At 37.5% G+C, this 26,212-nt stretch overlaps 1 protein-coding gene across 1 annotated transcript in view; it reads right to left on the minus strand.

Moving 5' to 3' along the window:
• The window catches only part of LOC101637408 (ATP-binding cassette sub-family A member 3-like), a 52,574-nt gene extending 27,076 nt beyond the window's left edge, over positions 1-25,498 (minus strand). The window contains exons 1-14 of the mRNA XM_012731648.1: positions 25,439-25,498; positions 24,874-25,120; positions 18,827-18,954; positions 17,720-17,882; positions 15,541-15,797; positions 11,716-11,832; positions 11,292-11,409; positions 10,967-11,140; positions 7,853-8,034; positions 6,190-6,327; positions 3,400-3,529; positions 1,711-1,865; positions 1,350-1,505; positions 195-405 (exon numbers count right to left, since the gene is read on the minus strand). Coding sequence (XP_012587102.1) covers positions 195-405; positions 1,350-1,505; positions 1,711-1,865; positions 3,400-3,529; positions 6,190-6,327; positions 7,853-8,034; positions 10,967-11,140; positions 11,292-11,409; positions 11,716-11,832; positions 15,541-15,797; positions 17,720-17,882; positions 18,827-18,954; positions 24,874-25,120; positions 25,439-25,498 — 2,236 coding nt within the window. The remainder of the gene's footprint in view (positions 1-194; positions 406-1,349; positions 1,506-1,710; positions 1,866-3,399; positions 3,530-6,189; positions 6,328-7,852; positions 8,035-10,966; positions 11,141-11,291; positions 11,410-11,715; positions 11,833-15,540; positions 15,798-17,719; positions 17,883-18,826; positions 18,955-24,873; positions 25,121-25,438) is intronic.
• Positions 25,499-26,212: the final 714 nt, after the last annotated feature.

Raw genomic sequence — 26,212 nt, forward strand, 5'->3', positions numbered from 1 at the left:
AAAAAAAATCACAAAGAATTCATTTAGATAGTGAAGGCCTCATACAACAGGTCACAAAGCTTTTGAAAAATTGTGTGGAGAGAGAGAATAAAAATCTCATTAGGAGAATATCACTAAGATGTCAATACCCACAGAAATTATGGTGACTACAACTAAGACATCACTATCTGAAAGATTATCAAAGGGAAGGGTACCATATATCTTTTTCAGGAAGACTGCAGAGCCACAGCACTTCAGGGACCCCTTGACCATGATGGCAATGCGGTCACCCAGGATGTCAGCCTCTTCCATTTGGTGGGTGGTCAGTAAGATGGTCCGATCCTGCTTATAATTCTGAATGATGTCCCAAGTGGCTCTCCTGGAGACGGGGTCCATGCCAGATGTTGGCTCATCCAGCATCACCACCTAGAGGCCAGAACAACAATTCCATGATCATTTTTAATTCATGTTATGTCCCTTTGATATTTGGTATTCTTGAAGGGCATATTTAAACTGAGATCCATAATCTGGACTATGATATATAAGGAATTCTGCAAAATTAAGAGTCATTTTAAACTGTATCATCACCTTGTGGATAGTGATGTTAGTTGGGTCAGTAATGGGAATCCCCTCTGGTTACTTGTAGAGCTAACTTAGATTCATATCAGCTTGTAGGTTTGTGTCACCTGAGATTTTTTCTTTTCCTTTTTTTCTTTCTCCTTTTTTCTTGAGGTAACATTGGTTTATGACACTGTATATGATTTGGAGGTACCAGATCACATCCTTCAGCTGTATGTCACCACACCCCACCCACCACCATGCCACCTGCAGCCCTCCATCACAGTCCAGTGTGTCCCCTCAAGCCTCTCCGTGCTGGTCGCCTCAATTTGACAGTTGATTTCTAGGGTTTCTTATTGGTTTTTCCTTATATATTCCATCCCCCAACCTTCCCTGCTTTTCCCCTTTTCGTCCACATAAAAGTGGCACCATCAGGTATTTGTCTTTCTCCTTTTGACTTATTTCACTTAGTATAATCCCCTCCAGTTCCATCCACGTTGTTGCAAATGGCAAGAGTTTATCTTTTTGTATTTTTACAACATTCTTCATTTTTCTCCAATGTATGCTGTTTCATCTCTGTTGCAAACATTGTGGACATTCCACCACCAATTCACCCATGTGCCACTCAGAGTGGGAATGTAAAGGCTCAGGGGGAAAAATAATTGTAATAAAGTAAAAACTAAAATAAACAAATTATAAGGCTCAAAACAGGGGTGGGAAAAGCACATGGGACTATGGTGAAGAGTTTATCTTTTTTTATCAGCAGAGTTTTATGTACCACTGGAGTGGGATCCATGCAGATGGTTCCTTACCTTGGAGCCACCTATAAGTGCTATCATGATGGAGAGTTTGCGCCTCATCCCTCCGCTCAGTGACTTCGAAAATGAATAGCGCTTCTCCCGCAGTTTGAAAGTTGCCAGCATTTTCTCAATTTCCACAGGCCGTTTCTCTGTGGGGACTCCTTTTATCTAGAAAGGGAAGCCACAGTTCACGTGGTGCTTCCAACTTTATCCCTAGGATTTCATTATATTAGAACTTTTCTTATACAGGTATCTAGCTATAAAGATGTGTCTTCTTCCTGTCACCTCTACACAAAAGAACAATGTCAATAAAATGAACTACATCAGGGTAGGATGTCACACCCAGCCACACTGCTGTGGCACAGGGGCTCACCACGCAGTAGAAATAGAGGTGCTCTGACACTGTCATTTCCGGAAATAATATGTTATCCTGGGGACACAAGCCCAGATTCTTCCTGACTAGAAGCATGTCCTTTGAGATATCATATCCGTTAATATAGACCTTGCCTTTGGTAGGAAGATAGAAACCTAGAGTGAAGCAGAAGACAAGACAGCAGTTCAGCTTCAGTGAAAGGTGAGAGGACTTGAGCAGGCCTTGTTCATGGCTTTATAACTTTGTAGGCCACATGAGTTTGACCCAGAAGAATTATCTGTGTCTCTGTAAGAAGCCATCTGGTAAAAACCTTTTGGTGATGGGAAAACAGTGTCTTTCTTTTTTAAATACACATTTTAATATTCAAAGAGTATAAAATAATGCTGCTGACTTTAATAATGAAAGTATTTTGAAGAATTTGCTCTATGTGCCAATACTCTAGTACTCCTGTCTCCCTGTGACAACAAATGTGATCGTATTAAGACTGACCACTGCATTGGGAACACAGCAGCAGATTTCTTAGTGAAAAACTTGGAACACAAAACTCTACACTTAAGAACTTAAAATTTAACTGGAAGATGAAACATGAAATTGTCTAAAAATATGTATTCACCTTTATGTATCAATAGTAACTGAGTCAAATTTATGGTGATAGTCTTAAAACACACTGCACATAACTACAGAACTTAACCTCTGTGACTCATTAATTCTAGTTTACAAAATATATTCAGAGGGGGATAGATGGTCTATAGCCGTATCACCCCAGTGTGTGCAATTGTGCTAGACCAGACTGTTCATTATCATTAGGGTGGTTAAGCCTCCCTTCTACTCATGTTGTCTCAGCCTTCTACCCATTTCAACATTTGTCTCATATTCTTCAATTTTAACAAAATGTCCTTACCCATGGTATTACTAAATAAAGTGGGGCCTGAAATAGGGCTTGTGAGGATCAGAATACATCTATCTTATACATCCAGCTTCTTGTATTATCTTGTCTAGTATGTGGGAAACATGTAAAATAAATAGTTGTTCCGTATCTTAGGAGCATTTGAATTACACAAGTGTATGCATAAGTCAAAATTTAGCAAATGAACAGTTGAAAGTTTAGCATTTCATGATAAAATTTTACACCAAAAAATCTCATTAATGATATGTAAGCAAGGTAATTATTTAGTTGAAAATATTAATCTAAAATTGACTTTAAATTTTTAGATGCCTAAAAATGGGACTAGTAGATATGCAACAAGTATAGTAAGAGGTTAAAATAATAGAATCAGGATTGTAAGTTAAAGGGTGATCACAGAAACCTTTCCACTTGGAAATTCTTTAAAATGTCTTAGTAAAATACACAGGTAATTGATAAAAATATACATGACATATTTTACAATGGAAACAATGCATATCAACCAAATTAGAGTAGTTTCCTATAATGGGGGTGGGGGAAGGGAGCAGAAGGGAGAATAAGATAAAGGAAAAAAGGGATTAATAAAAGAGGATAGTGCATGTTTAATGAACCTGGGATACAAAAACATACTGATTTTTAAAACTTGTAATAATTTGCATGTTATGAAGAAAGTAGATTAATCAGAATGGTATGTATCTCTGAAATGCTGCTGACATCAAAAGTGTTCACAAAATCTTTGGGCTTAATCTACTGGACCTGCTCAAGTATGATACCTGAATACATACCTGTGAGTATAGAGAAGGTGGTAGTCTTTCCTGCCCCATTATGTCCTAGAAGAACAGTGATTTGTCCTTCATAAAAATTCAAAGTCAAGTCCTGTACTGCTAATATTGTGGTATTCTGTAATATGAATTCCTGGGAAAAGAATAAAACAAATACTAACTTCTTACCTATGACAATGACTCACAAAAGATTGACATTTATATCATTTTTTTTAAAAGATTTATTTATTTGTGCATACAGAACTGGGGTACAGGCCAGAGTCTCAGGGGCGGTGAGAGGCTTCACCAGAGAAAGAGTGGGGAACAGAACAGGCAGATCCACGAAGTACACTGCTGAGGGGAGCAGCGGGCGGGTCAGGAGAGGTCTGCCACACCATGTGGACACCTCCGGGGCAGGCGGGAATCGAACTCATGCGGAAGCGGCTTTGGATTCTCAGTGCTGTGCTTTAATCCGCTGCGCCACCAGGGAGGGCCTATATCATATGTTTTTTTAAAAGAAAAACCAGATCATGAATTTCAAGAGGAGGGGGGAAAATCAGAGTATAAAGCAGATGAAATGGTGAAAAGGAAACAATCTTTTGAAGGAATATATGGATAGAACTTCTGGACTATCAATACTACAAACGCCCTCTGGACTGTCTTACCCAATCTCCCTTTGTTTCAGTTACTGTCATGAAGTTACTGAATAGCACATAAGTAACTAATAACACATCAATCTGCTGTTGTCAATGTCTTTTTCTGAAGTTTCAGAACTTTATGCAGGAAACTCACTATACCTGACCACCTTATAAGCAGTGAAACTCTACTCACTTGTTACTGCATCTGAAAATGCACTGTCCCCCGACATTCCATGTCTGAGTAAGAAGTGTCATGATCTACCTAGTCCCACTAATAGCATGTTAAGGTCTCTATTAGACAACATGGATAACAAATGGGTAATGTAAGCATAGGGATGGAACTCTAAAAAAGAAGCACAAAGTTCAGTATCCACTCATGATTAAAAAAAACACTCAACAAAATACATATCAAACACAATATAGTCCATTTGTGAAAACCCCACAGCTCACGTCACACATGAGTTGAGAAACTGAACTTTTCTTCTAGGATTTGGTACAAAACCAGACCAGTTCTCTTCATGTAGTACTGGAATTAATAGGACACACAGCAGATAAGAAAGAGAAATAAAAGGTTTCCAAATGGGAAATGAAGAAGCAAAATTGTCTCTGTTTGCAGGTGGCATGAATTTGTATATAGAAAAGTCTATAGATTCTACCAAACAAATGCCTGTTGGAATTAATAAACCAATTCAGAAGAGTTGTAGGATACAACATCAACAATCTTTAAGCCAACGATCTTTAAGCTATCTGAAATGAAAATCAAGAAAACAACCCATTTATAATAATACCAAAAAGAACAAAGTACCACAGAATAAATTTAACAAAGCCAGTGATAGACTTGTACACTGAAAATCACAGGACACTGGTGAAAGAAATTGAGAAGATTATTATTTGCAACCTATATTCATGGTTTAAAAGGATTAATATTGGCCCTCCCTGGTGGCGCAGCAGATTAAAACACAGCACTGAGAATCTAAAGCATGAGTTCAATTCCAGCCTGCCGCAGAGGTGACCACATGGCGTGGCAGACCTCTCCTGACCCGCCCGCTGCTCCCCTCAGTAGTGCACTTCGTCGATCTGCCTGTTCTGTTTCCCACTATGTCTCTGGTGAAGCCTCTCACCGCCCCGAGCCTCTGGCCTGTACCCCAGTTCTGTATGCACAAATAAATAAATCTTAAAAAAAAAAGATTAATATTGCTGAAGGGTTCATACTACCTGAAACAATATATAGATTCAATGCTATCTCTATCAAAATTCCAAAGGCATTTTCATAGAAATGGAAAAAATAATTCTTAAATTCATATGAAACCACAAAATACCCTGAGTAGTCAAAGCAATCTTAAGGAAAAAAAGAAAAAAGAGCATAGTTGGAGAAAGAGCATAGTTGGAGGCATAACATTTCCTGACTTCAAATCATATTACAAAATATACTAATCAAAACAATAGTATACTTACATAAAAGCAGATACATGAATGAAACAGAACAGAGATATAAGAAATAAATCCATGTAGATATAGTCAAGTCACTTTAACAAAGATACCAAGAATATACAATGGGAGGAGTCAATAAATTATATTTTGATAATTGACTATTCATAGGCAAGGAATGAAGTTGGACCCTTATCTCAAAATGGATTAAAAACTCTTAGACTCTGGTTACAACAGTGGGAGGGAAAGATGTGGGAGCAAGGCTCAAGGGTCATTGTGATAGCGTGATGGCTTTGGTAGTGGATGAGTGAAGCTTGAACACATGTCAAGGTGTGAAGTTGTATTCCTGAAATGATAGTTTTATAACTGAATGGAGAATCAATAAAATGTTATTAAAAATTAAAATCACTGACTTCTGCCCTTAAAAATGGACTTAAAGTGTAAGACTTGAGACCATAAAGTCTCTTGCCAGTGATCTGGGCAATTATTTAGATTTAACACCCAAATCATTAAAATACTATAGAAGACACTGCGACCACCTGCACAAAGCTGAATCCTGTCCCGAAATGGTATTTTTATTTTATTTGTATATGTTTCATCATCTTGCCAAATAATAAAAATGCATGTTGACTACAACCTTTTACTAACATGCTGCGGGGGGGTAGAGTGGTGACAAGTCACAAGTATTCACTATACAAAGTAAATTAGCTCTCAGTGCATCTGGAGAAAGAAGCTTGGGAGACAGTACCTTATACAAATGCTGAATACTGATGCCCACCACCAGGTGAGTAGGTTCACTTTCAAAATACTCATTTCCAGCGGCAGAATAAACATTCTCAATTGCTTGTTCTGGATTGGTTGAAGACTCCCCAAGCCAGTAAGACCTCTAAGGTAAGAACAAAAATATCAGAATGATGTCACTGAAAAAGTGCTCTAAAGACTTGAAAACACTTGGCTTGTTTCACTCTGAGATGGGTGGCAGAAGATCACTGGAAATTAGGAAGCAAATTTCCTATCATATGAATTCCTAAAAAGTATCCATAAAACATGCTACTCAAAGTATCAGAAGAAAGACAAAACAGAAGTACTGAAAGGCCCAGTACAAAGCACAATTTCACCTCAACCAGATCTCTGGACATGTGGCGTCCAGATCCCTGGAGATTCTTAGGAACTAGACAGTGTGTGTGGGTTCCAAATTATTCTCAATAGTTCAGAAGCACTATTTACAATAGCCAGCACATGGAAACAAGCCAAAGTCCCCAAACAGATGCATGGATGAAAAAGTTGTTATAGTTATACAATGGTCATTAATACTTTCAAATTTCAAACTTCAACTGTTAGTAAATTGTCAACAGTTGAATTCTGTTTAAGTACCAACTTTGTTTAAAACGTACCAAAAACTTTTTTCAACTGCATGTCTATGTGAAACTGTATTTTCTTCATTACTTTAAGCAAAACAACATAATACAGCAGACTGAATCCAGAACAAGAAAACAATCTAATGGGAATCCAGTTACCTTCTACTAAGCAAATATAAAATGTACTTGGAAAAATGTAAAAAAAAAAAAGTAATTAAGTCATTTTTTTAACCAAAATGTTTCAACATGTAATTGTTCAACTGGCAATGTTTTAAATAGTAGATAAAATCTCTTTTATATTTCTTGGTTTTAATTTCTTAATTTCGTTGGTTACCTAGTAACAAAGTTTTGGGGTTGTTCAATAATTCATTGTATAACGGAATATGAAGGATTTCTGAGACCAAAGAGTTTGGGAACTACTTTCTTTGAACCACTGAATAAGGGAGAAGACTGAAATAGAGGCTAAGTTAAAGATGTGCTCAACTTTGCTATGGTTTTGATTTTAAGTAATTTGAGCTAATAGTAGTAGGAAAAAGACAGATAGTGTTCAACAAGTCATGGAGTCTAACTGTAGTCCTCACTAGGGTCCTAAGGTGTAAGCACCTCACCCATAGACTCATACAGATGAAGATGTTTATTGCCTGGTGTGTCACTTGTTTCTGTTTTACACATTACAAAGTGAACTTTTGATGGCTTTAGTTGCGAAGGAGTAAAAACTATAGTGGTGCCATAAATGGAGCAACACAGGATGTGTGTTAAGTTTAGGTAAAGATCAGAGACATCCGCAGTAGAGGGAGAGAGAAAGAGGCCGGAAGGAGGGAGAGAGGAACACAAAGGACTGTGGTGATGGTGCACAGGTGAGTTAGGGGAGGAAATCCTATGGGGACTACACCTGAGGGGGGAAAATAAACATTGTTTAAAAATGAACAATAATGTAAAATATATACTAAATAAATTCAATTAAAATATAACTTTTGGTAATGGTGTCCATTTTCAACAAACCAAGTGCCCAAGAATTGGGGTTTCTTTTCATAACAAAAGCATGAGACTTACCTGCATAAAGAAATACCATGGCTTGGGCACACCATACTTCCCTGGAAAGACAGCATCTATGTACCAGGTCATAAGGGCACACAATAAAGCATCTAATAAAAGCATCCCCATAATATGGCCAAGAGTGAGGCTATCATCTGGGCTCACTGGTGAAAAGAAGTTATTCCACCTGGCACCATATTCTGAAACACAATAGGAGACAGTTACTTCAGGCAACAAGAACAATATTAATCCAGCTGCTGCAAACTTAACCAATGAAGTTAAAAAAAAAAAAAGTATGGTACTCTCTGGAGGCAGATATATTAGCTACATTAAAATTTGAGTTATCTGAGAAGATACATAAGTAATGATGTAAGGTGCTTCTGCCTACAACTATTTTTGGGGGGATGCAATTCTAAATGACTTTCTTAATTTCTTTTAATTCATTGTTTGCATGCAGAAACACATTTTTAAATATTAATTGTTGTATCCTGTCACTTCGCTGTACTCATTTATTATTTCTAGTAGCATTTTGGGGGTGCCTTTTGGATTTTCTGAGCATATTACAATGTGATTTGCAAATAGTGCCCGGTTTGCTTCTTCTTTTTCAGTTTGATTCTTTTTTTTTAAAGCAGTTTGATTCTTTTTTGTGTCTTTTTCTTGCCTGGTTGCTCTTGGTAGGCCCTTCAATACCACGTTGAACTTTGTAGTTCAACATCTGTCCTGCAGTGTCTTATTCCTGATCTTAGAGGAAACAACTTCACTTCTTCAACACTGAGTATGATATTAGTTGTAGATTGTTAATGTGTTTTTTTTTGATGTAACATAGGTTTACAACATTTGTATGTTTCAGAATTATAGGCTCACACATCCCCACATGTATGTTACCACATCACACCCACCCAAGACTCCCACAGTCCTCCACCACAGTCCAACAGATACCCTTCCATCTTTGCTCTCCTCCTTCCTACTTCCTTTCTAGTGTCATTGATTTTAAGAGTTGGATCTCTAGGGCTTGTTTTTACTAATTTTTGTCTGACCCTCTGTTTTTCTCTATATTGCACATATGAGTAAAACCATCCTGCATTTGTCTTTCTCCTTCCGGCTTATTTTGGTTAACATAATCCCTCCACCTTCATCCATGTTGTTCCAAATGGCAAGAATTTCTATTTTTAGAGCTGAGCAGTGTTCTATCCCTACTACATTTATACATCATCTCATAGTATAGATACTCTATCTTCTTAATCCACTCCTCTGTTGCTGGGTACTTTGGTTGTTTCCATAATTGGTTATTGTAAAAGGTGTCTCTCTGAACAAAGGGTTGTATATATTCAAACTAGTGTTTTGCACTCTTTGAGTATGCATACAGGAGTGGAATTGCTGAATTGTATGGAAGATATGTTTTCAATGTTTTGGGAAATCTCCATACTGTTTTCACTAGTGGTTGAACCAGTCTAACCACTTTCACCTTCATTCCATCAGAGTTCCTTTCTCCACACCACCCTTACAAAAAACTGTTTTTCTTTGGAGATGGGGGTCTTTTATATATGGCCATTTTCAGGTATCATATGTGTCTCACTGTGCTTTTGATTTTCATTTCCTTGATGCTAAATGATGAACATTACCAGCCATCTGGATGTATTCTTTGGAAAAGTGTCTACTTAGATGTCTGCTTATTGTCTTTGATTTATTTGTTCTCTTATTGAGTTGCATGAGTTCTTTGTAGATCGTACATTCTTGTCAGATGTAGGGTGAGATTTTTTCCAATTCAGTGGGGTGTCTTTCTATTTTAATAGTTTCTTTCACTATGCAGAAGCTTTTTAGCTTGATGTGGTCCTATATGTTCATTTTTGCTGTTGCTTTCCTTGATGCTAAAGTCCAGTCTCCAAAGACATCTGTGAAGCCAATGTCATGGAATATTTTACCTATGTTTTCTTCTATGTGGTTTATGGTTTTAAGTCTTACATACAGGTTTTTAATCCATTTTGAGAGTCACTACTCTAAAAAATAATGAAGATATCTGTAGCTCACAGAGAATAATTTCTAGGATATGCCCGTAGATGGGGGAGGGGGGAGAAGTACATTGTAAAGGAACATGCACTACTCTAAGATTTTCATAAGAAAGTAAAGGAAATAAGAAAATATAGAAAAATTCCAACTTTTAGGAAATTCAACAAAAAGCTAAAACAGAAATATTAAGGCATTACCTATAGAGATAGGATGTACTGGTATGGGAAAAGAGAGATTCTTACCTAATACAACTTTTCTATAGCTCTCACTTTAAAAACTGTGTTAATGTTTTACATACACATGAATTTATATTAAATCATCAAAGATGAGATATAAGCAGAGACAAATAGACGATCCATATTTCAAATGAATGACACCACTACATTGATAGCAATTCAAGAGATTTCTGAACACAGTATTTGACTATATGGCCTCAGACTATATGTAAAAAGAATTACAATTACCAAATTTAATATATTTTCTGTTTATAGTGAGTGGTATGGACTAGCAGTCCTGTAACTATGCTCTAAGTATTATAAATTAGGCAAATGAATAATTATATTGGTAACAGGGAATGCTAGGTTTCTCGTGATTGGAAAGGGAAATAAATATATAGAATGGGAGAAATCTAGGAAGAACTTCTGATATTAAAGGTAACAAAGATTATTATCTGGATATTAATTAGGGTGCTTTTGCCTTGGCACTGCTGACATTTGGAACTGGATAATTCTATATTTTAGGGCTATCTGTACTTTTATTTAGGATATTTGATAGCATCCCTACATAATAGTAGCATTTAGACCCCAATCAAAAGCAGCTCTAGGCACTGCCATTATCCCCTATTGACAAAACTGCCCCCAGATGAAACCACCAACAGGAAGACATAAATACATATTTGCCTATATTTATTTGCATGTACATGTGAGTATACATACAGTGCACACACATACAACATGAAGATATTATTTCATATGATAAATTCTACCAACCAGGGAAAACATTTAAAAATACTAAAATCACCCCTCACCCACTCTCCTACCCCCTCCATTGTGAACACCCAGATCATCTGCCTTTTTCCTGTGAATCAAATCAGCAAAGTCAATTTTACAAAGAAAAGAAACTTACCCTTTATTTCCAACTTGCATATTTGATCAGCACCAAATGATAATGCCACATTTATACTAAGACATAAAAACAGCTTGTCCCTTAAGGTCAAGTGTGCATACATGTTGTGGGAGATTACATATGGCATGTAGATGAGAAAATGCAAGAAACCTCCAACAGCAATAGCAAATGAAGCTGAGTAGTGAGAAAGAATCTAGAGTCAGTTCATACATCCTACAAAATCTTGTACTAGAGATTCCCTTATCTCGCTATAAAAGAATTCCAAAATCCCCTTTTAGTCAACTGAAACATCAAGAATCTTATATGGCAAGAGTCTGCGACTCACTTTTATTGAAGAAAGTGGACATCAGAAAACCGAAGTTTATCAAGGCAATGACATAACACAGCAAAAAGACAATGATGAAAGAAATATCACTGTTTTGGAGGATTTTCTCATGCGTGAACTAACAAAACAAAGGGGAAGCCAGTTTAGTCACATTGGAAGTGGTGTCAGAGAATAACAAAAGCTGTGAAGAAAAAAATCCTTAAATACTTGAGTAACCCCAGTGGAACAGGTGATACAGTTCAGTGAGGTGGAAAGTTAAGTAGGTAGCTTATTTCTTACAGGTGGGCTATCTGTCTAAGTCTATTGTTTTTTTGCTTATAGACTTAAGTAGTGTGTGAATTTCCAAATGGAATCAATGAAAAATACACTTGCTCTACTGCACCTAAAACCCCACTCGGCCTGCGCTGTATGAAAAGATACTTGCCTTGTAAAAGAAAATCAAACACAGTAAAAAGATGATAATTAAAGACATCAACAAGAAAGTGATGAAATAGGCGCTCCAGAGCATGGCGTTACTGAGCCCGATCATGAGCTGGTACTCCTGGAGGAGAGTGAACACAAAGCACATACATGAACAATAATCTGCAGTTTTCCAGATGGATTCACAAATATTTTCTGATTTAATTCCCACCAAGACCTACATAGGTGAAGTACCTCATTTTACAAAGAAATCAAGTCTTAGAATAGTCAAATGACCTAATCAGTACCATCCACTTAATGAGTGACCAGTGCTGTACTTTCAAATTAGAATTCTAAGTCTGGACATCTTTCCCCAATAACTTACTAGTTAGAGCTCTAATGTGAGAAATGCTTGAATGAAAATTTTTAAAAACATAAAAAGTAAGACTGTCTTTATGAAGTTCTATCTTCAGGAAGAGATAGCTCTAATAAGCTGTTTGATATTTGGGTGAGTGACCCTGGGATTTATGAAAAACAGGCATAGTTTTCATGCCTGCTTTATTTTTAAACATGCATTATTTATTTAACAGACAAAAAGCAAGAGAAGTAGAAGGCTACTTCTACTGGCCCCAAAGAGACAACAGGACTGGATTTACCCTGCAGCTACAAATAAAAAAAAAATATGTATGTTTGTATGTGTGTGGTCAACAATTACATCTGATCAGAAGCAATTCTTCACCTGGCTGAGACTCAAGTGAGACCATATCGCTGGATGGCATCTTGATTGCATTCTTAACAGAAAATCCAGCTAAGCTTTGCCAAAATCCAACATGCAGACAGTGTGAGAGGATAAATTGTACTAATGTTGGTGCACACCACTGGATATATGAAGAGTACAAAGAAAAATATGACTCATGATGAAGAGGAAATCATTCAATCAAAATTAACACAAATGTGCAAGGAGACAAGGACATTAAAACATATAATTCTATACCAGCAGTTCTGTAAACTAGAGGAAAATGGAACAGATTAAGTAGAGACATGGGGACATAGAAGTACTTTAGAGGAACAGTAAGTCGTATTAGATTAATAGTAGGTCAGATATTGCAGAAAAGATTTGGGAATTTGAAGAGGTAGTAATATAGATGGTCCAAAATGAAATACAAAGAGTAGGGGGAAAATGTATGAAGCATCAGCGAGCTGTGGAACAGATGCCTGAGGCAGGTCTAACTAGAGTGCCTGCAGGCAGGGAGGAAGACAGAATATGTAGAAATACAAAAGTCTAAAGTTTTCAAAGGTTTAAACAAGAACAAACTCACAGATACAAGAAGCTGCATGGAAGTGAAATGCAATAAATGAAGAAAATTATTTTAAAACATTCTCCCAAAAGAATGTCATCCACAAGATCACAGACTAGGAAATCTTAAAACTGAAACAGCCACAAGCACAATGATCTTAACAACGTACCCACCAGTAAGAACTGGTGGGAGAACTCTGGAGTAAAGTGAAGGAGCTGCAGTTACCCAATAAAGGGCAAACACCACATAAAAGCGTGGGAAATATTTTACCTGTCACATTGTATTCTCTAGCCCAACATAATTCAGCAACAGGAGGGATCATGTTCGCCATGACTTTGGCCCATGAGAGAAAAAGTGAGGAGGACTAAATCAGCTACTACTGCCAAGGACTTGGCAGTGCTCACTGAGGTTCTAGCACTCGTGGGCACGTTATTAAGATCATTGTTTGCAGCTGTGTCAGGGTTGCGCCTCCCTAGTCTGTGATCTTGTGGATGTCATTCTTCTGGGGAGAACATTTCAAAAGTAATACTCATCTACTGTACTTCACTTTCATCATGCAGCTTCTTATATCCGTGAGAGCGCTCACTCTCACCATAGACATCCACACAGGACCCCAACAATCTCTGCCACAGGCTGACCTCAGCTGATAAAGCTGTGCAGGGCCCATGCGACCGTGTCACCGTGGAAATGGTGATGACACTGTATCCCACAAGCCAAATCATTACATATTTCTAGCTGATGACCTCAAATTACTCACAGATAAAGAACTTTCCCCCCAACAAAACCAATTTATAAAGTCTGGGAAAGGTAGCTATCTTTTAAAATGCTCATTTTGCCAAGACAAACATTTTTTTTCTTTTAATCCCCTTGTGTCTTCATTCAACCTAAGCATCACCGTCTTTTCAGGAAAAACAGCGTATTTCCTCACTCCAATTTACTGCAAGAATAATCTGATTAATGGAAAAGAAAGCCACAGAAAGAAGTATGTGCAAAATTTCAGAATTTAAAATTCTTTATGCACATATCCAATTCCACTGATTTATTCTATCCAAGTATTTCTTAAACCCTTTCCTCCATTCCTATATGCTAAACCATTTTAACCTGGACTTTCCTTGTTTTTCTTCTGTTATAATTAACTCGTAATTGGTCCCTCACCCTCAGTCTTTCCTTCACTGTCAAGAGTTGGTAATTGTGGTATGGCTTCTGGGCTATCTGTGTGTACCCAAGAGCAAAGAATGGTTTTTGCATTCCTGAATGGCTATAATGAGTATGAAGCAGAGATGCAAGTGGATCAAAGACTAAAATATTTGCGATTTTGTGCTTCCTCTAAACCATCTGCCAAATCCCAGTCTACACCTCTCCTCCACATCTGTTCCAAGGTCATTCTTCTAAAGACAGCACTGATAGGAATATTTCATAGTTCCAGATCCCATCCTCTAATGTTATTTACCTGATGAACCTCTATTATCTATCACACATCATTGCCCAGACCATTGCATCAACTTTTCCCACAATACAGGAAAAAAAAATTCTATAACCTTCGGTCCTTACCATGTTACACAAATAACTCTATTTACAAATATCTCCTCAACTAAATAGCAAATTTGTGAGTGAAAATTATCTTCTTAATTACAATCTGTTTAGACTAGGTCAGAGACTGACTTAGATAGTTTTAAAAACAACATTCTCATTTAATCCCTGTAGTAGCCCTAGAAATTAGGTATTATTAGCTACAAGTTCATTTGAGGAAACAGGTTATGAGCACAGTGTTAATTACTGGTGAATCCAAGATTTGAACCCAAAATCTACCTAAGTTTCTGGAACAAAGTAGGTATGATAAATAAATACGAACAAATTAATCAATAGATGGATGCATCAGGGACTTTGTGATTGTAGAATCCCTATTCTTACAATGTGGTCTTGATTTGACTTAATATAGAAAAGAAACTCAAATCTTGGAATTGCAGTGTATCTTAAATAAAAATCACTTAAAAGGTTATATGAGGGGCTCTCTGATGGCGCAGCAGGTTGGAATGCTATACTGTGAAGTTAAGCCAAGCCGTGGCCACTCAGTGCAAGTTCTATCCCCACCCAGGAGGTGATCCATATGGCACAGCAGACCTCTCCTGTCTCCCCGCTGCTCCCCTCAGCAGTGTATTTCAGTCCATCTATCTGTCCTGCTCCCCACTCTGTCTCTGGTGAATCTCCTCACTCCTCACACAGCCTGTACCCCAGTTCTTGTATAAATAAATAAATCTTAAAAAAATTTTTTTTAGAAAAGCTCCTATGATTACTTTTGTTGCTTGTTTTTATTACAAAGATTCAAAGTATCTAACATGATCTCTTAGTCAATAAAACTAAAAGTGAAAACAAGAATTCAGATAAAAGCAAAACATTAGAAAATCAACAAAAGGCATAGTGAACATTCCACCTGGTTATACTTCTATATTGCTTGCAAGATAACCAACTATCTGGCCAAACTACAGAAGTAGCCCAACGCTGTACCCACATCTGTTCCACAGGCCCAAATGCTCTGAAGAATGTGAAGTTACCTTTAATCTGGTTTCTTTTTCCATCACAACGGTCTTGAGGAGGGCAAATAAGATTAGAACAAACACAATTAAAATTACCAAAGGTAACAGATGTATTAAAGCTGCAAAAAAATTATCAGAAATGTAGGGAGGGTATGGAAATCTCCTAGCAGCAATGCTGACATCATCAAATGCTGTCTTCGCAGCTTTGTTATGGTATTCCATGATGGCCTTATCTAGGGAATGCTGTACTGCCAGGAACCCTTCTCTGATGTAACCTAAATGAGAAAATAAAGATTGATAAATTCAGTATACTGAGAAACAGCCAGGCAAACGAAGGTGGCAATTCAGGCCATCCAAAACTTTTAACTCACAAAATAAAATAATTTCACAAACCCTGAAGTGACCTGAGAAATGGATAATATGTAACAGAGCTGTATTATTATCCTCCCAAACCTGAAAGACTACTCGAAATTGGTATAGTTTATGTAATTTTATCAGCCAAAGTACAAGTAAGAGTTCAAGAAAATACCCTTCCAACTTCAACATACCAAACATACAAGTGAACAACAAATAAGATGTAATACCATCCCATTTATAATACCATCAAAAAGAATACATAGGAATAAACTTAAACAAGAAAGTGAGTGTCATGTACTGAAAACTACATTTTTGAAAGAATTAAAGAAGACACAAATAAATGGAAAAACATTTCATGTTCATGGATTGGGAGAGTTAATATTGTTTAATTGTCCATACCATCCAAAGTGATCTATAGATCAATGCAATCTGTACCAAATCCCAAAGGCTTATTTTGCAGAATAGAAAAACGATCATAAAATCCGTTTGGAATTACAAAAGGTCACAAAGAGCCACCACAATCTTGGGAACTGCAGGTCTCAATTTCCTGATTTCAAAACTAATTATACAAATTTACAGTAATCAGAAGAGTATCCTACTGGCATAAAGACAAATATGGATTTTTTTTTATTTTTTCAAAATAAATGTGTTTTCTTTCATTGTTCATTTTGTACAATACTTGATTTCTCCCCTCAGGGCTAATCACCACAGTACTCCCACCCATCATCACAGCATCTGTGAACAATCACCATAGTCTCTCGGGCTCTCCCCTCCCCTATTTTGACTGCTCTTCCTCCCTCTCCCCTCAGATCTGTGGTCAGTTTGAAGTTTTTGTCAGCAATTTCTTCCTGACTTTTTGCTCAGTTTTCCTATATTCCACCTATAACTGACACCACCTGATATTTCTCTTTTTCCTTCTGACTTATTTTGCTGAGCATAACCCCTTCCAGCTCCGTTCATGTTGCTGTAAAAGGCAAGAGTTTCTCTTTTTTGATTGCTGAGTAGTATTCCATCGTGTACACAGACCACATCTTCTCAATCCATTCATCTGGGGGCAGTTAGGTTGTTTTCATATCTTAGTTACTGTGAATAATTTAGTGCTACAATAAAGACAGGAGTGCAGGTTTCCTTTCAAATTAGTGTTTTTGTGTCCTTTGGGTAAATTTCTAGGAGTAGAATCACTGGGTCCATATGCTAGACGCATTTTCAGTGTTTTGAGGTACCACCATAGTGGTTCCAGTCTGCATTCCTACAGCAGTGGAAGAGGGCTCCTTTTCCTCTACATTCTCATCATCAATTGTTTCCAGTATTTTTTAAAATACTGGTCATTCTTACTGGTGTGTGGGATGATAGCTCATTGTGATTTTGATTTGCTATGTCCTGATAAAGTGATGTGAACATTTTTTCATATAATTCTCAACCATTTTCATGTGTTCTTTGGAGAAGTGTATTTTTAGCTATTCTGCCCATTTTTTTGGACTGGGTTGTTTTGTTTTTGTTGAGTTGTGTAAGTTCTTTGATATCAGTCCCTTATCAGCTGTCTATTGGTTGACTGTTTTGTCTATTAAATCAGCAGAGCCAACACTTCCAGACTAAGACTATATCAATTAATGGATATGAAATGATAAAGTTCAGGAGATGATCTAATGTCACATGAATTATGGACAGAGTTTTCTGTATGCTTGTTTTCACAATAAAAACTAAATGTAAGGTACTTACTGCCACAATTAATGACTATATAGCTATCTCACATGTTGAGAATAAAATGATTCATATATGTTCATGTGACTGCTAGCTTGCAATCATATAATAATATAAGTGTGTTTAACAATTCACTCACCAGGATCTCCTCCATCTGCATTGTCCGGGTTCCTGGGTCCTACAGTAGGAATTACTGGAAAGAGAAGATCTGTATTCCACACAATTTTTGATTGAGGGGCAAACGGCCTAACTGAATGAAAACCCGCTTGAACGATACTACCAAAACGCAGATGATATTTTACCTAGAATGAACAATAATAGAAAATAAACATTCCAAAGCAATGAACAATAAAAAAGCAAATATTCACAGTGATATAAAAATAAAACAGAAAGCTAAAAATTATGTTTTGAATACAGAGTGAACTATCCAGGATTCTAAATGATGAGAAACGACAGCACCGTCCTTACAGGGGACAGATAATGAGTCTCAATGATGTAATCACAGTTGAAATTTGAAATCAACTACATTTATATCTGTCCTCTTTTCTATTCATGGCATTTTGCTTCTTGTTTTCAAAGGCACAGTAGTGGTGATATCTTGATCATTATGAATTATTTTTATATACCCACCATTGGCTGCTTACTGAATAAAACATCAGAAAGTTCTATTAGTTTCTTGTCCCATTATGTTCATCAATTATAGCAGAATAAAAATATCTTCCTCTAAGAAAGTGAATGACACGTAAGAAAAAAAAAATTCCAAACACAGGAACAGAAGGGATGGTAAAATTTAAATGTGGAATGTTACCTACCTTAAGTATTAAGTGAAAAGATAACAATTGATCTGGAGACCCAAGCCAAGAAAGTATTTGAGTAGGTCACAGATAGCACTACCCAGCCTTTTGACTTTGTTATATTCTATTTTCTTAACCACCATCTGCAGGACAAGGAGCACTCTCTGACCAGGTAGACTGGCAAAGTGAATGCCCTCATGGAAGTTCTTACTGCTTCATGTTCGAAATATCCAGCAGCAGACATGGTCATCTTCTCATCAGTCTAATGCAGTACCTAAAAGTGTAGGTATTTAAAAAGTCGGAGCTGCATTTAAATCCCTGCTTTGTTATACACCAGCAGTTATGAACCTGGGCAGATTGTAATTCTCCCTTTTATATGATGAGGACATTCCCTATAACTCAGTAAACCCCTAAATCTGACAGTAGATGGTATGTGGATAAACCATTCTCACCTTAAGTGGTAAATTATCTTGGCTGTTTTTGAAATCATGGTCAAATACAATAGCGGCCAGCACAGGAGCAGTTTTATTCTGAAACTTGATGTAATTCTCAAAATCTAGTTCTGAGGAAAAGCCTTGAACTGTAGAGAGGAAAATTTAAGTAAGACCCCACATAAATAGAAAATGACTAGTGATTATTCTGATCTCTGCCACAAATGCCATAATCCTGGCTTAATACTATAAATTTTAGAACATTGTAACTCAAGCACTGACATCCCAGATGGCCTAGTGGATGTCTGGGAAACACAAAACTTTTCATGTATGATACAAGTTACAGCACATTATGAATATTTATTCATTACAATAACTGTATATTTAGGTAAACCAGAATAGAGGAAACTATTATTGAAATCTACTGATTGAAAAAAATAATCTTAAGGGAAATCAAAGTGACAAAATTAATTCTGAAAATAAATGTAGAATAAAATAACTTTACATTGACAATTATTTTTCTCATGAAATTTGTAAATACATGAACACAAAACCACAAACATACAGGCACATTCTTCTTAGAATTAAAATATTTCTAATGTAAATGGACATTCAATTTTTTGACAGCCTCTATATAAGGAAAGAAATAATTATTGGGAGAAATAAATAAGATTTTTAAAAATCGAGTGATATAACTATAAATCCGATGTTCAAGGATGTTAAAATATGCATATAGTAAAGATATCTCTTCTATAAAAATTGACAGTCAATGAAATTCTAATAAAAATCCAAACAGAATTATTTTAATAATTTATATATCAATTCCAAAATTTATAAAAAAATATAATGGTTGAAAAACAATGGGTGAAGACGTCCTTTATAGGCTACCAGAACATAACAAAATCACAGTAATTAAAACAACATCAAAATGACACAAGGATACACAAATAGGACAATGGAATATAACTGAGGACTTAAACATTATTGTGGATAGTTGATTTATAATCAAAGTGGCAATAAGGGGTTAAGTGGCACAAGGGGTAAGTCTCAGCACTATGAAGCTCTCCACAGCCACTACAGCATCAGTTCAATCCCCAGCCAGGGAGCTGACCCACAGGGTGCAGCAGACCTCTCCTGTCTCCCCGCTGTTCCCCTTGGCAGTGTATCTGGGGACAGATCCACCTGTTGTGCTCCCACTTGTCTCTGGTGAATCCTCTCACTCCCTCTCCCATCACCTTTGGCCTACACCCCAGCTCTTGTAATCATAAATAAATAAATCTTTTTAAAAAGTGGTAAAACAGATTAGCAGGAAATGAGTGGTCTTTTCTAGAAACAGTAAGAAATTGAATATCCACGTAGGCATAAATGAAACCTGTCCAATTCCTGGTGGACCATAGTTATGCATCTGAAACTCCAAACAAAGACATCCATAAACTACAACCAAAAAGAACATATTTATGATTCTGGTGTTAGGGAAAGTTTTTTTAGACAGAATAAGGTGAAAAAAAAAACAAACAAATGGAGAGAGTGAAGAATGAGGCTTTATTAATATTAAAAACCGCTGTTCTTCAGAAATCCCTGTAAGAATGAAAAGGCAGGATGCGGGGCTGACAAAGCTGACCTGCAATACCCTATAGCTAGCATGTAAATACAGACACAACCCCTACAAGTCAGTAAGAAAAAATAGCCAGTCTGACAAAAAAATGGACAAGATACTTGAACAGGCTTGTCTCACACATACAAAAAAGGATATCCAAATGGTCCATGAAGAAATGAAAATGGTCCAATGAGATGAGGAATCTGAAAAATGCAACTTAAAATGCCAAGGATTTCACTGCACACACATCAAAATGGCTGAAAGCTTGAAACTTAAATCAGTATTTTTCTTCATTAAATGAAAAGCTGTCATTAAAATTCTTTTGCTTTATTGACAGGCATATTATGACTTATGCCTAAAAATAATTCATTCTATCCCTGTCTGACTAAGTCCAGTGGACCAGTTACTTCATATTTGCAACCTGAAGAGACAAAGGCAGGGGATCCCCTAGTTCTAAACACATGCTAGCATGGGCTAAGACAAACTCCCTTTGCTTCAAACTAATAGGAACGTGGGATTGATGGCGGCTTCCTAGCATTGACAGTCCTTCCTTTTCATTTTCCTCTTTTGTTTACAACTGGTTAGACCTCCCCAACCAAACCAGTGCGGCCCTCTGCTCAGTGCACCAGGCCTCCGGAAAGTTCTAACATCTGTACACCATTACTTGTTGACCTGCACCGCTAGGAGGCTGCAAAGCCCAGGGCATGGGCAGAGGCTGGCGTAGGGCCAGGGGAGTTAGGAGTGGACCAGCTAAACCTTCCTGGCAGAAGAAATGAAGGGTGAAGGTGGGGAGTTGAGGGGCTGCCAGGCTGCGTGTGCTAATCATAGGGACCTGACACTCAGTAACTAGAGGAAGAGAAAGAATGGAAGAAAGGAAACATCAGTTTCCACATGGGGAATCTGGCTGGAAACTGCTCACACAGCGGTGGGGCCTCCCATTCAAGGGTCCTCCAGTTGAGCTGGGGGCGTACCCAAAGACTCCAGTGTTAAGCATACACCTCTCAAGCTTCCACACGCCCTAGTATTTCTTTCCACCGTTTTTTGTTTTTTGTTTGTTTGTTTGTTTGTTTTCATGTGCATGCTCCCAGTGTTCGCAGAAAACAGCCGCCAAGAAAAAACAAAAACTTGTGCTATGGCACCACCTCCTGGAAGACAAAAGAAAGACTCCTAATATCAACCTGTTGAACTGTTAGAATACCACCACCTCAGAATGGCTACATCCTAGGCGTGGAGAAAAGAAACCCTGGAACATTACTGGTGGGAATGTAGACAGGTCCAGGCCCCAAAGAAAACAGTATAAAGGTGTAAACATTTAGTAAAATTTTGTGTGGTTCCTGCTGCTGGCCTAGGAGACAAGAGAGCAAAGGCACCATCCTGAGAGTAGGGATCTGCTACCTGCGGGTCGAAGTTAATCTTTTCAGATTAAAAAAAAAAAAAAAATTGGGCCCTCCCTGGTGGCACAGTGGGTTAAAACACTGCACTAAGAAGCTTAAGCCACTTCGCATGAGTTTGATCCCCGCCTGCCCCAGAGGTGACCGCATGGCGCGGCAGACCTCTCCTGACCCTCCCGCTGCTCCCCTCAGCACTGTACTTCATAGATCTGCTTGTTCTGCTCCCCACTCTGTCTCTGGTGAATCCTCACCCTCCGCATCTCAGGCCTGTACCCCAGTTCTGTATGAATAAATAAGTAAATCTTTAAAAAAAAATTAACAACGGGTACCCTGCCTTAGCATCTCTGCAGTGCATTCATCAGTAAGGGAGAAGATTCACTCCTCACACTGTCTTCCTCTAGGACCAACATATCTTTAGGTCAGAGTAACTAAGAATTAGAAGGACCTGGGCCCTCCCTGGTGGTGCGGAGGGTTGGAGCACAGCACTGCGAAAGTGGCTGTGGCTGCTTCAGTGAGAGTGTGATCCCCCACCCTGGAGGTGACCCACATGGCGCAGCAGACTTCTCCTGAGCCGCCCGCTGCTCCCCTCAGCAGTGTACTTCATCCACCAGTCTGTTCTGCTCCTCACTCTGTCTATGGTGAACTGTCTCACGGCCCCTGCTCCTCTGGTCTATATCCCAGTTCTGTATGCATAAATAAATAAAATCTTAAAAAAAAAAGAATTAGAAGGACCCTCTATCAAGAATATACTCTGAATGTCAGTGGCTCACTATTTCTACTGATAGAAACTCGATTCAAACTGCTTATTCTGCTGGACTGTGCCTCAAGTTCAAATCCTTACTTTGGCTAGCAAATTCTTTGCCTAATTGTCATCTGGAACAGTTGTTCCTGAGAATATTAAAAACAGAACTATCATATGATCCAGCAGTTCTTCTCCTAGTTACCTATCCAAAGAATGAAAAGACAAAAACGTGAAGAAATATATCTACCCTTGTGTTCACTGAGCACTATTCACACACAGCCAAGTGATGACAACAACCTAAATGTCAATGCCATATGGGTGGATTAAGAAGTTGTGGTATATATACACAATGGCATTTTTCTAAGCTATTAACCAAATCTTGCCACTTATGATAATCTGGGTGTAACTGGAGGGAATGATGCTAAGCAAAATAAGCTAGGAAGAGGATTTCAGTTATATGTGGAATATTAAGAAAAGGAAAGGAACAAGACAACCCAACAACAGACAAACCCTAGAGGGCCCTCCCAGTGGCACAACGGGTTAGGATGCAGCACTGCAAGCAAGCTGCAGCCGCTGCAGTGCAAGTTCGATCCCCAGCACCGGAGGTGGCCCGCATGGCACAGGAGATTTTTCCTGTCTCGCTTGCTGCCCCCCTCAACTCTGTGCTTCGTCCATCTGCCTGTTCTGCTCCCCCACACTGTCTCTGGTGAAGCCTCGCACCGCCTCTGTACCTCTGGCCTGTACCCCAGTTCTGTATGCAAAAATAAATAAATCTTTTTAAAAAAAGAAAGAAAGAAAAATCCTAGAAATTTGACTGTGGGACTGAAGCTACCAGAGGGAGAGAACAATGGATGAGGAGGGGTGAGGGTGGGGGGATGACGGATGAAGATTGCTGGTGCCTTAGTGATGGGTGTGGCAACATACATTTGAAGAGGTATAAGCCTGTATGCCAAAAACATAGTTGTAAGCTAATGCTATCCGAATAAAAAAATCATTTAATTAAAAAGAAAAAAAAGTGCTATGTCAAATGCCACAATAGGCACTTTTCATCAAATCTATACTCTAAAAATCATGGTAATATAGTACTGCAAAAAGAGAATGATAATTCTCTAGCAACTGGACTCAAAGACACAGAATATTGCAATCTAATTGATAAAGAATACAAAACAGTTATGAAGACATTGAGCAAGCTGTAAGAAAACTCAGAAAGGCAATACTCAAAAATACAATCTCAGTAATAAAATTAAAGGAGAGAAAGAATACTTTACCAAAGAGATTGAAAATTCAAAAAAAGAAGTCAAACAGAAAAGAATGCACTAAGAAGTGGAGTAGACAAAGCACCAGAAATAGAGCAAATCTGGTGGGAGACAGAATAATTAAACTCAAGCATAGGAATTTAGAAATGATTCAGGTGGAAGAGAAAGAACTAAGATTTTTAAAAAGTAAAAAAACAAAAAACAAAAAACAACCCAACCCTATGGAAAGTACAGATTCCATTAAATGAGCCAACATAAGATTAACCACAAGGAGAAATGAACAAAGGGCTCACTTAAAGAAAGAATAGTTGAGAACTCTGTAAACCCGGGAAAAGAACTGAATATACAAGTCCACAAAGCCAATGGAACACCTTATTATCTTAAGCAAAGAGCTTCTCCAAGAGACATTAAGCTGTAAAGTCAATGAGAAAGAACTTAAGAGGTAGTCAGAGAAAAACAGAAGTAACCTATAAAGAGCTCCCTTTCAGGCTTTCTGCAAATGGCTCAGCAGAAATGCCATGGGCCAGGACAGAGGGAACAACATATTCAAAGTACTGAAAGATAGAAATTGCCAGCCAAGATATTCTTTTTAGCAAAGATGTCTCTCAGAAGCAGGGCATGAAGGATTAATAAAATCTGTGAAACAGAAAGGCTATCTCAGATAAACAAAACCAGGAAATTTATCTGCCTGACAAGAAATGTTGACAAGAAAGTGACAAAACTCTGATTACAGGGATGAATGGTCAGAAAATTGTTAACTTTTAGAATAATATATGAAATAGTTATAGCATAAAGGTTTTGGGGAAAGAGCATTAAAAATGACAATAGCAACTACGGTTTGGCAACATAGTGCAGTTAGACTTGTATACTGGATAACAGAGTACCAAATTTAAAATTATTGAATGTATAGTAATTGTACAGAATGTTTTTAATCTAAGGATGTTTTTATTTATTGGAGAATGTCTTTAACAAAATTCATGAAGTGTTTGAAGGTGAATGTCACAGTCCTCTTCTGAAGCATGCCTCTTTTAGAACAAGTCAGTAATTACTCTACAAAACACATTGTAGACACAATTTCTAACCTGGAAAATTGATATTTAAATCCTTTTTCACCATCTCAGTAATACTTCTTGCCACATCACTTTCAGAAGGCACATAGACTAATGGATAATTATTCTTGAAGAAAGTAGGCAGTTTATTCAAGGGAAGAGGCTGGAAATGAACACTGTTGTTAGCTGCTGTGTTTATATATTTGCGTTCAAGCACCATCAGTGAAGCCATCCATAATACTATGAGGATATCTAGGATTAAATCAGCCACCTTTCGCCTCTGCAGAAGAAACAAAAGGACTGTGTGAATTAACGTCTGAGTAAATATGTGTGTATATTTACACTCTGGTGTGGATATGTGTATACAACGCAAACTTATATTATCCGGCTTCCTTCTGTGGATGAATGGCGCTCTGGGCTGTCTTTTATATACCCTTTTCTACATTTTGCTATTCGTTCTATGGCTTAGATTTAGAAGTACTACCCTCAGTCCTGGAATAAAAGGGAAACAAAATCATAAACTAAATGAAATGACGGAGTTAATAAATTTTTCCTTTCACTAGACTTGACAACCATTTTCCACATATGCCACACTTACCTTTAATAGGAAATTCTTCCAGAGGAGCACTCGGAAATGGCTGAACAACAATGAGTCCATCTTATCATGAAGAATGTGATTCCAAACCTAAGAAGGAAGGAAAGATTTTTTTTAATTTAGGTTATCTACCAAGGTCAAATAATTGCTGCACTAATCTTTTCTCTGATCACTAAAAAAGTAACTTGAAATAAATGCCTGCTCCTGTTTTTATATTAATTCATTAAATTCAGATTTAATGACCTCCTGCTATGTATGAAAACAACAGGCAACAGAGAGAAACAGATGAATGAGGTTCAGACCCATAGTCACAAAGAAAGATGTAAATTTTAAGTGCAGGATGCCAGTGGTTACTTTGATGGGCTCTGAGAGAAACTCTCACAACTGCTTAGCATCTAATACATGCTCTGTGCCACATTCTATGCTAAGCACTAGGACTAATTCAAAATAGTCATGATTCTTTCCTCACAGTGGGTAGTAAGTCATAGCAATGGAGAAAACAGAATCTGAAGATAGGCTGAGTTAGAATTCTAATTCCCTCACAAATGGTGTAATGCCAGGTAAAATAATAAACCAATGACTGCTTCTCAATCAAACATTGGGAAGATTATACTAATTATTTGATAAGTTTTTCACCCTGGATCAAACACTATTTTGGAAGTTGGTGGATGAAAGGCAGTGAGTATTTTTAAAATTGTGATATGATATATACATAACATAAAGCTTTCCTTTTTCACCATTTGTAAGTTACAGTTAAGAAGCAGCAATCATATTCAT

The sequence above is a fragment of the Condylura cristata genome, unplaced genomic scaffold (genome assembly GCF_000260355.1).
Source record: "Condylura cristata isolate star-nosed mole 26May11 unplaced genomic scaffold, ConCri1.0 scaffold00032, whole genome shotgun sequence".
Classification (NCBI taxonomy): domain Eukaryota; kingdom Metazoa; phylum Chordata; class Mammalia; order Eulipotyphla; family Talpidae; genus Condylura; species Condylura cristata.